Source organism: Leuresthes tenuis, unplaced genomic scaffold (assembly GCF_036924035.1).
Source record: "Leuresthes tenuis unplaced genomic scaffold, fLeuTen1.0.hap1 SCAF_4, whole genome shotgun sequence".
NCBI lineage: Eukaryota > Metazoa > Chordata > Actinopteri > Atheriniformes > Atherinopsidae > Leuresthes > Leuresthes tenuis.
Genome location: NW_027325358.1, coordinates 11,177,461 through 11,191,841, shown reverse-complemented (window position 1 = coordinate 11,191,841; position 14,381 = coordinate 11,177,461). Strand labels below are relative to the sequence as shown.

Below are 14,381 nucleotides of genomic sequence, written 5' to 3'. Positions count from 1 at the left end.
TTAAATCTCTCTCCTGACTTCAGTGGCAAAGCAGCATTGTCGATTCATCTACTTGATTAGAGCGCACCCCCTCCCTGTCACATACACACGAGCACACGCACACAAACACGCACAGCTTACACGAACACACACTGGTACGTCAGTCATTCAAATAATATACAGCAACCTTCCTTCCTTCTCCTCTCCCGTCTCAACTCCAGCTGCTCTCGCTCTCTCTCTCTCTCTCTCTCTCTCTCTCTCTCTCTCTGTCTCTCTCTCTCTCTTTTTCTTTCGGGGGGAGCTGACATCTCTGGCGGTTTGCCGCATGGAAGTCGCCCAGGCTAGGCTGAATATCATCTCTCTGATCCGGACCTCTTCTCTCCAGTTGCCATTCCACTGCGAGAGCAGACACAACATCACACTCAGATTTGCCGGGATTCAACGGGACACAACGGCATCTATCCGCTGACCGGCAGTGATAGAGAGTCTAAATCTCGGCTTCATTCCACCAGAGGGGGGGATATTTCTCACTCAGATGTAACAACACCAAAACACCTAACCGGACGTCAAGTGCGCAAAAAGCCGCAGCTTTGAAACATTACGCACGGGTAATCGTGCTCTCTTTCTTTCCATTTTCTATTCTCTCCGTTCCCTGCACGGACAGACCGGGGACTGGAGGTTGTGGGGTGGGGTGGGGTGGGGGGCTTCAATGGTGTGGAGTCCTGATTTTACCAAGCGACCCACCGGGAGGCTTGAAACTGAGAAAATCCGTCGACCTACTGGAATATTAATATCCCAATTCTCACAGCAACCCAGGGGACGCTGCAGCAGAGTTTGGGACTCTAGAGAGCTCCTAACTTTTTTGAGGTTCCGTTTCTAATCTTATTCCCCTCTCATCCTCTCCGCCTGTGGGACTTCTGTTTGATTTGCAGCCCCTCAGTATCAGTCATGGACCGATCGACGTCTTTGGATATAGAAGCGCTCAAGGTAAGACGCTCACAGGCGGGAGACGCGCACTTACTCTGGCAGAGTGAGTTGCAGCACCCCTCTGGATGGGTGGCACGTTGGGTGACTGGGGATGATGAGTGACTGGTGTCTCGGGTGGTTGGTTGGATTAATCCGCAAGTGGATGGCTGATGGAAGGTGAAGGGTGACGCTGGTAGGCTTTCTGGGTAATTACGGGTTCTTTTGGATGCTGGGAGGGAAACTCGGTCTTTAACGTCATGAGGCAACCTTTTCAGCTGTCCGTTTCTTTTCTGTCTCATATGCACATGTAGGCTTTAAGCACAGACAATGTCGGTTAAGGAAATGGAATCGACAGTTTATGTCTGTGTGTGGCAAAATTCACTGTGCCTTGCTTTCACGGAGACTTGTTGTGGGCGTTAGTGGGACACTACATCAACGGAACTAATCTTGTCTGACGGTGCAGCATCCACTGTGCAGAGGGGTCTTTCAGAAAAGGGGGAAACAGGACGATGTTGACCTGTCATTGCATCTATCACCTGTCTGCCACGTCTGTGGAGTTCATTTCAATTCTTAACGCCACATCATTGACTCTTACCGGTTTAAAAGTCCACATTTCCAAAATGCCAACAGAAGAATTAAGTATTCTACCTAGGTGCGTTTGTGTCCATATGTGTGCAGGCTATGTGTCTATATGAGTCAGTTTTCTGAGAGTCCATGTGAACTGTGGGAGATCTGGGTCGCTGCTTACACACCTTTTCCACTATGTTTTCACTTGAAGCCATTCAAAGAATTTATGGACACACTTTTTAGGGGCAAAATAAAAGAAGCATACCTCAGCAAAACTGCTTTAACTTCATAGTCTGGATCACATGTGGCCTTTTTAAGTGACATGAGTCAAACAGATAGGAAAGGTCCCTGTACCACGTGTATTGCGAGTCTGTCACACTGACTTTTCAATAGAGCAAGTAACATGAACAGGAATTGTAAGTAGAAATGTCTCTTTTCTATGTGCTACTCTTAACCAGTGATTGAATAAATCGGCAAATCAATGAGATTCCCTAGTGATTTGACATTTGAAGTTGCATTTTATGTGATCACATTTCTTGGAAGGGGACCTTGATGGTGCGTTGAAACTGAGCACAAAAATGACTTTCACTTCACTGGCTGGTTGCAGATTCAAAAGATGGAAATTGACATTCTGTTTTAATAATGAATGAAAATCCAATGCTAGCCAGTGAAGCTGACCTGCAGAACTGTGGCCAGTGCAGAATATTTGTTTCTTTCTGAACATATTTATGTCTGATACAACTTGCTTGCCACATAGTGTGCACTGATAATCTGTATCAGAAAGTATAACCACACACACAAAAAAAACTATATAGGCGTACCCTATAGAGACAATAACAACAAACTTTGAAACCCAGTATTCCCCCATATTGTAGTCAGAATAGCCGCAGTAACGAAAATGACATCAGAATTAAAAAAAAAAAAACAGCTACCTCCTGCAACAAACAGAAACATTTCTGATTTGTGTCATACAGGCTGTATCATAAGTGTTGGTGGCTGCCTGGTTACGTTAAAAAAACAAATCTCCTTAGAGATTAGCATGATTTCTATACTTCTGTGACAAAGTTCATTCTGCTGTAATTGGACCCTGTTTTCTAAAAGATTTTTAAACTAGAATTTGAATTTTTTTATTATTCTAACTTTGCTACAGAAAATATCTTTAAAAAAGGAAGGTGTGTGCCAGGAAATAACTGTGAAGGCCAGTACAGGACGAAAAAAAAAAAATCACGCAGATGAATGTTCTACATTTCAGTCTTGTTAAATTCTGATTAAACATAAAAGAATAAATAAATATGAAATATTTGGCCATGCTAGCCAAGGTGAAAAGCATCCATTCTGTGCATACATGTATAGACAATTATTTGTTATTTATCTGTCATTATCCGTAGCCACTGAATTTTATATTTTCCCTTGAAAATAACCAGTAGCCTCCAAAATCACGGGTTCATTGAGAATTAGTTGCAAATGTTTTATTCACTAAATAAAACACATTTCTGTAATGTTAATCCAATGTTTCTTTTTAGCAAAACAGCACAGTGTGGGGCTGGTAGCCAGAGTTGTGAACATGGTATCTCAGCCCCTGGTGCTCCAGGGCAGCTTCAGGACCTGGAATATGTATTCTAAAAGTAAATGTACTTCAAAACGAGACCGGAGTACATTATTTTAAGGTTCACAAACTTGTCTGGTGTTGCTTGTCTGTTGACTTGTTCCAAAAAGACAATCTGCATCTTACTAACAGCATATCCATCCATTCGCTATGCCCAGTTTATCTAACTCAGGTTCATGAGTCATCTGGGAATCTCAGATTCCCAGATGACACTGGGTGAGAGGTGGTGTACATCTAGGAGAGGATGATAGTCCAAAAAAGAAAAAAAAAAGAAAAACTCTTTTTGAGATCTGTCCCCTCAACCCTGTTAATTTACATAGTTGGTTAGGAAATTATTTGGGTAATAATGCAGCCTTTCAAAATACTGTTTGTCCCTTACCAAACATCAAAATGTAATTGGATGTGAGAGACTCTGTGATCTTCTAACTAGAAATGCTGAGATGATATAAGTCCCTGATTTCTAGAAACATAAAACAGCAACGCTTCTTACGACTTCACTCCCGGCCCCCAACCAAATGACAGCCCTTTATGGTTTCCAATCAAACCTCTTCCTTGATGTTATTATTGCATTGCATCCCTCTGACCATTTAGTTTACAGGATTTTTACTCTCAGCCGCTAGTCTATCTCTTCATCCATCTGGTAGTTGTTCTCCGAAGAGCTGGAGTCATATCCTTGAAAGCGCAGACAATCCAGGAGGTTTGAGTGCATCAGTTGTAGGCACTCTACAGTACACACACACTTTGTGTTCTCTATTTGTAGTGAGGTTCAGGAGTGTGTGTGTGTTTGATTGTTTTGTTTTTTTTGTTTGTTTGTGTGTGTATATAAACATGTTTATCTATCCTGGTGAAAACCAATAATTCACAACCTATTGTGTGCATGTGTGTTTCAGACCTTGAAAATGAAAATAAACTGGTGACAAAGAGGTATATACTCAGCAGTCCAATCTAATAAAAAGCTTTTTTTTCAGTTATATAAGTGTGTGTCTTATATTTAAGAGTGTGCAAGTGCGGGTCTCAAAGAACAATCCCAATAATCAAAACCATACAAGGACAACATTGGACCTTTGAAAAGACACTGGACAGACTGCGGTATATATATTTTTGTTTGTTCCTTCATGTGTGTTTGTTTGGATTTTACCAAAAGAAGTGCTTGTAAATCAGTGCAGGTTTCAATATCAATGGAGCAGCTTAAGTGCTATTGATCTGTAGTAATAGCTGCACCATAAATTGTATGCAGTATAATAAAGGCGGTCAGATTGAATTTGACCCTCTAGATCAGAGGCTTTTGACTTGTAACTGGAGCATACATTAGAAAAGCAAAGAGTAGATTAACTTTGAAAGTGCAAGAGAATACAAAAACTGTAATATAACTAGGCAGGGTCAAATCAACTGAATCCTATGTCACCATATTCTTATAATTTAAGATATGAAAAATTGCACTGATGAGTCATCGTGACAGCCAGACATATGGTAAACAACAGGGCACTTGAATTATGATTCCAACCAACAAAAAGACTTAAAATTAGACTAAGGCCTCTAAATCATAGTTGGCTAGCTTATAGTTTCCAGTCTAGACTTGTTTATTAAATCCTTCCACTATTTTCCAGGCCAGCTAGTTTTCCAAGATAAATGAGAACTTTCAAATGAAGGTAAGTTACCTGCCAAACGGGCTGGCACGGTGGTACAATACTTGGCACCTGCATTTGCAGGGTGACTGTTTTCTCATCCTCAACTACATTTGGTAACCAACCAGTGCAGTAACAGTTTTGCATTTCTGGCCACAGAGCAGCCTGATCTTTGCAGTTTGGGGTTCAGTGGCTTTTCCAAGGGCACTTCAACAGTAGGTGCTGAGGGATGGAAGAACATTACTCATTCATTTAAGCCAGCCTGCCCCCACGCCTGCTTCTCTAACCTTCAAGCAAGCGCGATTCCTCATCTGTGTATCATCAGTTCAGCTAATCTATGGCACAAGTATAAAAAACACATGCAAAGTGATAATTTAATGTGCTCCAGGGTGAAAAACATCATATTGCACTGGGAGTCATGTTTGTTGAAGCCGTCAAAGTGACAGCTGCAGAATTTTAAAAGTGGGTGGCTCACTTTGAGACAAATAGATTTGATTCTTATTATAGTGGAGATTTCCCAAACATTTGCATGCATGCTCATTAAATTTTTGAATCCATAACTGATATGCTGTGATGCATTAAGATAACTGAGTGCAGCACTGAATTGATAACTGAGCCTTCGCTGTTTGCCAAATGAAAGTATTGATAGCTGCATGTGAATTTGACTACATGGCAGTTTCTCAAGATGTGAGATGGGACTACATATTGCTGACACACTGATGCATGTCCAATGTCGCTACGATTAACTGAGAAATAATGCTGGGACTCAACAATCTGAGAATTCAAGGTAACTTATTTCGAAACATTTGACTTAGATATTGACAAATTATTGACTAATTTGACATTGACTGACAAGACATCAATTGTGACTAATGTGATGACCAGTGATGGCAAATTTATAATTTACTACTATGCTTTCATTTCAATCAACACAAGAATATTGATACTGGAAATCACCTGAAACTGTAACAGTGGAAATGCTTTACCAACTAGCTGGTATTCACTGTTGAAATCTTGTCTTGATCTTGTCTCTTATGAAATACTGAGTATGCTCTTTGAATGCACAATGAAAACAACATCCTAGTTATTCTTATTCGATACTGAACTTAAACATGTCTGATTTACAAATAAAAGTTTGTCTCCCCTTTTGCTTTCTGTAGTAAGCAAAGAAAATGGTGAAAGAGAGAAAATTGTAACTCTTTCACAGTATTTGGCTATCATACCACTTACCTCTGGACTTTCTATTCTTCTTTCACAACTGCATGCTTATCATTTACTTTATCATACTCACATAAACACACACTTGCACAGACCTTGGGGCATGGGAATGCTGTACTTAATGTAATTTACCCAGTCCAGTTGTCAGTTTTACAGTTAATTATCTGTTCTTGTAGATAGTCCGCCTCCATTATAAAGTGTGTTTAAGTATGTGTGTGTATGTGTTTGTGTCTGTTAGTGTTCGATGGAAAAAACAAAGAATAATAACTCTACTTGTGACTGCTTCTTCCCTGTATTTATGAGTGCATTTTTGTGTGCTCATCTTAAGTAGCAGTGTTTAACGGTTTAATAGCCAAGGGGCTACTGTTGGCCTTTTAAAGGTTAAATTCCAGTATTTAGACTGTGTGTGTGTATGTGTGTCTCTGTGTGTGCATACATATTCATGTTTGTGAGGGCCGTTTTGTTATGTTTGCTGAGCTGCAGAGTAAAGTAATTCACTCTGCTGAACCTTCTCACCTTCACATTGCTTGCAGTTGTGTGAGCGTGCCTTTTTGTCTACATACGAGCGCCCCACCACTCCACTTAATGAGGTGGCTGAAGGTAAACTTAACCAGTTGTATTGTACACAGCAGAATTTAAAGAATACATACAGAGTACTATGCGAAAAGTCAGGAGCCAGTGCTTTTCTGTATATTGCCAGAATTAAGTGGTTCTTTGCTAAGTTGTCTGATACATGTAAACACAATGATGGTTCACCCCTTTTTTTAGGAGCCTTTTTTGTGCTTGAATTATTCATAGGTCAGTTTTAAGTGGCATAAGGAACAAAAAAAGCACAGGCCTCCGAAAATGGACAGATAAAAAGACTGTACTCGAAATGTATTGAAAAGCAGCAAATGTCAAAGCAAACAAATGAGGGGTGGCTCAAGACCTTTGTGCAATGGTGTAGACATTTGGTTGTGGTCATCTTGGATTTATAACCATTTTTATGAGACCTAGGAGATCTAAGTTATCAGTTTACAGTAGCACTACCTTGGCTAGCAGGATGCATCCATAATTCACTTTAATTATGATAATAACCGGCATGCTGTATGCTTTGCTTCTCTACAAAACACTAGAGATCATTACTGCTGACTGGGTATTCATTACAAAATTCCAGTCAAAAGAATTGGCATGCTACTCATTTTTCCCTGAAGAGAATGTTAGTCACTCCCAGTGGAGTACATACGCCGATCAGCCATGACAATAAAACTACCGACAGGTAAAGTTAGCAACACTTCTCATCTTGATTTGATGCAATATTCTGCTGGGGAAATCTGCATCCTGGGACCCACATGGGTTTCATTTTGACACCCACCTAAACATTTCTGCAGACCAATCACCCCACACAGTATGGCAACATCACTTCTCTAAAGAGCAGCTTTCTGCAGAAGGACAGCACTGAGTCTTGCAAAAACAGCTTAGGAAGAGCTAAAAAGCATGTTGAAGAGTCTGAGGTGTTCCCCTGTCCTTTAAAGTCTCCAGATACTATTCTGATGGCATCTGACAGCATCTGCGGGAGGCAACCCAATGCATGAAGATCTCTTTCCCACAACCCACAGGGCCCAAAGGGTCCCTTGCTACGGTCCTGGCACAAGACACTCCAGGACACCTTCAGATGTTCTTTGACCATACCTTGACTGGTCAGAGTTCTTTTGGCAGGATGAGGAGAGCACATTCTGTGGTCATAATGTTATGGCTGACCGGTGTGTATATATATCACAAGCATACTGATGAAAAGGAATGAAATGAGCTGTAAAGGCAATGTCTTGTGTCAATCACTTTCATGATATAAGTTGAGGCTTTCTGAATGGCTGTCCATTAAAGCTAGAAATGTTCTGTAGCCAGTGCCTGGCCGTCATCAATGGTATTGCACTTTGATGTAATTCCGAAATGGCTTCACTTTTTTGACTGTTTTATATCTTCATGGTGTCGGCATTGATCTCAGCACCCACAGATGGAAAGTTGAGCCCTCTTAAAAAAAAAGCTAACATAAGCTTTAAAGATAATGTTGCATGTCTATTGTTTATCTAACTTTTATTAGTTTAAAAGCTAGCTTGAGCTGAATAGAGAAGGGAGAGGCCAACTGGTCATTTTGGATCCTGATCTAATACGATCCATCCAGATCCACATATGAATAACATGCATTTATGAATGGCACGCCTCAGGATATAGTTCCTAAGGCTTGGTACAGTTAACTGTTTCCAAAACAGTGCTGTAAAAAGCCTATGAGTCCAGGCAGGTTAAACATAACTCCATAGGTGAGTGTGATTCTATAAAGACAAAAAAAAGAAAAAAAACTCATGAAGAATGTTAACTTTCATGCTATCTATATTGCCATTATTAGTATAACTTGGCAGATTTGGGGGTTAAATTCAAGGTTACTGAGCTGCTTACTAAATAGAGCAAATTTCATTATTTTTAGAGGTACTGGCACTACCAAGCAAGTGTTTTCACAGAACCTAATAAATGCTGCCAGTTAAGCTGTGTGCTCTGCAAGCAAATGGTGTTGCAAGCTAAGCACACTCTGCATGAAATTACATGGAGAACACTGACCACATTCAAGTATAATTTATTCAAGCATCCAAAATGTTTCAGGGACACATGGACTATACTCTGAGTGACAAATACTGACAGAGGTATTTTTCAAACCCAAAGGAAAGAAATTCTTGACAAGGGAAGGTGTGCACACACAATGCTTCGGAGCAGTTACCTGGGGAAGTAAAGACTGAGTGGAATGCAGGGGTGCTTTGTGAGCTGAGAGAAAACATGATGGAGTTGAACTTAGCCCTTGGGAGACTCTAGGGTCCACAACAGTGTACAGTCATAATAATTGCACACACATACCAGGACACACTTCTGCAGCCCTGCAGACCATCACTTACTGCTAATAATAACTTACATGGAGAAATGTGTGTATACATTAACATATAACCCTTCGTGTTCGTGGAAAGTTACAGCGGTGAATACAAATGCATTTGCCTCAGCTGTATTTACTCTGTGCTTTGGCCCCTGATCACCACTCATGACAGTAATCACGCAAACACACATCAATCGCCACGGAACCTGAATCTCCCCAACGAGCGATCAGTCTTAACAATGACTGATGCTTTACCTCGCTACTTGCCACTCAACCTGTAAGCCTTAGGGTGCGTGGCAAACAGTGTCGATGTGTGTTTCTGCCTGTTGTGTGTGACTTTTAGTTCCAATGTTTGCCAACCCTGACATGAGGGAATACTTTGTCCATTTCATGCTCTGCTCCTGCAACTACATCTTCCCTCTTGCTCTGCAGTCATTTTGATGTTTGTATGTGTATGAGGAGGAGTGAAAAAATGTGTGGCTCCACGGACTCAGCGTATGGCCATGTCTCCATTTACAGTATATACAGTAATCAAACTACTAATTAAATTGCTCTGCTTATTGATGCAGAAGCATTAGAGCCCAGATAATGCACCCACTGGGGAAAGAGTGTTCTCTTTTTGCTATATGATTTTTCGTCTTCCTATCTGCATTGAGTTCTTCTTTGACTTTCCCTACTGTCAGAAAGTTCAGGAAGTCTATGTATTATACGTATATGGACTCGTAGCAAACATACCTTCAATGTGTATCTCCCAGCTGACAGCATAATCTATTGTCAATTCCTCCATCGTCAATCAGACTGTATAATGTAACCATACATACATGCAATAATCTGTCCAAATTTCATGTTGATTTCATGTCATCTTTTGCATAATTTTTGTAGTGCATCTTTTGTTTTGTACAATTATATTGTATATACCATTTAAAATCTAAACTGCTCTCATACCCCTGTCTCTTTGAGTTGCTGTAACAGTGAACTTTCCCAACTGTGGGATCAATAAAGTTGCTCTGCTCTTATCTTATCTTATCTTATCTTATCTTATCTTATCTTATCTTATCTTATCTTATCTTATCTTATCTTATCTTATCTTATAATAACTACAAATGTGATAATCCATTTTACACATTTGGAAGGAGAAGGAGCAATTTCCTCTCATTGTCTCATTGAAATATCTGCTGCAGGTATATTTATTGTTGCTTGAATAAACAAGTTACCCAAATCGGTCATTTCAGCTTGGCATGAAGAAATGTGGTAGCTACAGTAGGCAAGATTTTGATGTACAACCAGAGCCATCTTGCCCACGTAAATCACAATGTAGTACTGCAACTCAGAACAGCTGAATGAATAAAAACTTGAGAGTAAAATATTATCTGTCACTTTGCTTGCAATAGTGAGCAAGCACCCGAAACAGATGAGCATGGGTAAGCAACATTACATCTGGTAATTTTTAATGATTTTTTATGTCTCCTGTGTTGACTGAAGTTTACCGAGACCAACATTCCTTTGTAGTTTTAAGGCACATAAGTGCTGATATTACTTAGAGGTATATGTTTTAATCCAGTATGTTTTTTTTTTCAATGACAAAAAGATAAATGCATTGTTTCAGGAATGACACTCAGACTTATATAAATGTCTCTAAATAATCAGTAAAGTATGGTGGGAGGAAGGAGGAATACCCTGAGAGTACCCATGCATGGGGATTACATGCAAATTCCACACAGAAAAATCACAGCCGAGATTTGAACCAGGAACCTTATTGCTGTGAGGTGACAGTGATAACCAGCCCCAACCTAAACTTCTATGATAGAAAGCGGAGGGAAAACCGAAGTTATAAGAATACGTCATTTGTAAACAAATAGTTGAGCTTGTTTATGAAGTAAAATGCTGAAAATTTCAGTGGATCATTGCAGAAAGAAAAGGGAAGTCATTGTCAAAGTCATTAGGATTTATCCTCTGGGTGGAATCTGTTCAAACTTTATTGTCAGTCCATCGGATGATAGGTTATTAGTTTTAGCATTAAGTAAAGACGTACACAAACTGAGTGACACATGCATGTAGCTGGTGTGTAAAAAACTCAAGCATCACATAACACAATGTACCTGCGTGAATTGTTAACATACAGTAACTACAAATGGTATAATCTATGGATGCTGCAAATAAGAAATACGGCAACAGCATCCAGTATCTATGGCCAAATACTATATCATAATGTAACATATCTATGCTAAATTTAGAACAATCAGTACTCCACCCCAAGGTTTATGGTAAAACTTATCCTTGATGTGTCAAATTACTTGATTATTTGGTCTTGTTGTGATTAATTGCTCTGATTCTGCCATTGATGTGCAAATGCTTATGTCAGCTAGCCTGCTATGTGTATAACCCAGATGGTTTTTCTCACTCCTAAAACTCCCTTAAAGCTACAGATAAAGGATATGCATTTGTACTGCTGGATTTCCCTGACATGAGCATTTTCCTCTTCCTGCCACATTAGCCCCCTCAGAAGTATATACCAATGACAAATGCTGATAGATTTGTTCTAACCTTAAGATTAAAATGATATCAGCTGCAGTCTAAATGTCTGTCCTTGCGACAAGCCTGTCCATCATTAAAATATAAAATTTCAATATGAGCTGTATCCCACCCTGAAAGAATGATTATATCCATCATCATGTCTACTGCTGTGGGTGATACCCTTTTGTCCAGCAATGACAATTTAAGAGAGAGCTTTGTACAGTGGGGCCAAAACAGGACTCACATTTGTTACTGGCCCCATTCATTTAATTCTCCTCCACAAATTGGCATTATCACTTGGAGATTATTGCAATATGACTCGCTTTGTCAACACCAGTTTCATTCAAAATTGAATTATGCAACAATGACAAGGTAATAAGGACCTGGTAATTATTCCCTGATCCAGCTAGGACAGGCTAATGATCCCCTGTGTTTTTGTCCATTGCACAAATCACTGCCTCTTTATTGTGGCTGTAGATTAGACTCTAGAGCTGTTGCAACAAATCTAACACTGATTATAAATGCAAGTGAATGTTTTTAGCTACAGGGGCACATTTAGATTTAGGTTATTAAGTTACAATGTCCAAATACTAAACCAATTTATTTCAAGGCACTTTGAATAGGAGATAAGAAACTGTTTTACTTTTGTACACCTTTAGTCTAATAATACACAGATGTAAACACAGTAAATGTTCAATACATTTTAAGAAGATAAATGTGTTGTCACCTAATTCTAATTCTCACATGTGGTAAAACCTTTCCATCCCAGTAGCAGTATATTTATCATTTCCCTCCAGATACCAGCTGTGATGTGCCACATCCCGGATATCATTTCCGGAGACTTTGAAAGTGACACTGGAATGACAGGCTAATATTCAACTTTTCAGAAGCCCTTCCTGTCCTGTCTGTTACCTCCCAAAGCACAGACTGCTTGCACTTATGACATATACTTTACCCAAGATCAAATTGGAAGGAAATATTAAGATGAGAGGATTTTGAGCCACAAGTGTTTGCATTGTTAACGGTTCATGCAAGATTTTAAATAGGTGTAGCTGTAGAGTATCCAGTCCTGTTTCAGTTTTTCATACATTTTCAGCATACCTCCGATCATTTACTTAAGCGTGGCAGACACAAAAATATCAAATCTCTCATAAAGTTTATGGAATTTAGAAAAAAAAGCTTTTTTTTAGTATTCTTATTATAACCTATCTCATTTTAGTACTGTTACTGCCTTAAATGAAGATCAGCATTTTATGGAATGACTCTACCAAACCCAGAATAGTTGGCATAGCAACTTGCTTCCGGTCATATGTGCTGACCGTGAGCACCTCTCAGTGGATAGATAGATTATGTATATGTAGGAGTATTTTTGTGTTCTTTCTTCAGCTGAAGCAGTTCTGTCTCTATACAAACCAAAGCGCATGCACTAGCTTTCAGAAAGTCATGATGGGCTTCCTTTTCTCCATAGAGATTTTTTCAGGACAGATCTGACCTACTTTCAGGTGTAACCCTGTAAAACTATTTGTAGAGTGGAGGATGTTTGGGTATTTATTTCATTTCCCTCCTCGGTCCTAACTTGCCATGGGAGCTGTTATTTGAATGGTGTCCTGTTGGTGTCATGTCATCTGAGCCAGCTTGATTACTTTTAAGCTCTGCTTTTACTGAACAAAAATAAAATTTTCATCATTATTAGCCTCAGGAGGATCTTCTTTTTTAAGAGCAATGGTCACCAAAATCCCAAGATAATGTTGCTCTGCCATTCCAAAAATAGGTGTTGGTGCAACCGTGGTACAATCTTGGTACATGTTTATATCATTTATTCATTTACTATAAATAAATGTGTTGCTATTCTTTGAGGATTACTTAATCATGCATTGCATATAATGTACACCATTAAGACAGAGGTACATGCATCAGCATTGGAAAAGGTGACACAGGGACTGAATTAAGTGCAGCAGACCATCACATGACCTCAGCTCCCAGTCTTCTCTAATTATCCAGACTAGAGAGAAGAAGAGAGCCAATTGAGCTATCAGCTCGACTATTCCTCTATCCAGCCTTCTGCTGTCAGATGTCTGATAGCAGGAGAATAGAATGGATGAAATGAGACTCAGAGATTGTTCACCCCACATCTGTGTGGAGACCTGGCTCCAACTTATCGATGGTCTGATGTGTTTGATGCTGATACAACCTGGGACTCTAGTGGGATGAGGAAGGACTCTGCATTTACATCAGTGATATTTGGTGCTCAAACGTGGACAGGGTGGTTGGACAGTGTTCGCCTAAAATGTTCAAAATAAACTGTATGATAACACAACCATCTCATGTCAAAACTGGATGGAATTTTGTTCTATCTGGTGATTTTAACCAAACAGATCTTGAGTAGTTTTACACAATTTCCACTTGTTTTGAGTCTCATTCTTATCTGTTGGACCATGTTTCTCAGCTTCTCCAACAAGTTCAATGTAATTTTTTTGTTTAAATGTTTTTAGTCTGAGCATGGTGACTTGAGGGAGCATGCCTCCCATTAAATGCTCTCATCCAGCATACAACATAAAATGAACCGAAGGAACCTCTGCTACTGAATAGCATACAATTATCAATTTTGACGGATGATCCCAATGCTAAAAACACAGACCAAATGTATACATTTGATGACAAATGATACTTCGGCTTTGTTTTACATTGTCACGCGTTATCACAGAATCATATAAAAGTTTACCCCCACAGGTTGGAAAGTGAAGGACAGTTAGAAATCATGTTGAGACAGCTGCAGAGTAATATGAATAATGATTGGAAACAAAAATGAATGTCGCAGGCAGACAATGAAGGCTCAACTCACTCTGCACCACAAGTCCTTTTAAGCTGCACTCTATATATGTCCCAACAGTATCTGCAAGCATCTTTTACAGTATTCCACTAGCAGCAGAGTACATTTATCTGTAAGCTGTATCTGCCTTCCTGTCCCTCAACCCCCTGACAAGTAAATCATCTCTTCACCTGCTGTGAC

General features: G+C 39.6%; 1 protein-coding gene across 1 annotated transcript in view; it reads left to right on the top strand.

Moving 5' to 3' along the window:
• Positions 1–694: 694 nt before the first annotated feature.
• LOC140305622 (zeta-sarcoglycan) overlaps positions 695–14,381 on the top strand; it is a 305,078-nt gene continuing 291,391 nt past the window's right edge. Inside the window, exon 1 of the mRNA XM_072384569.1 lies at positions 695–966. Within this exon, the coding sequence (XP_072240670.1) occupies positions 928–966 (39 nt within the window). The 5' untranslated portion in view covers positions 695–927. The remainder of the gene's footprint in view (positions 967–14,381) is intronic.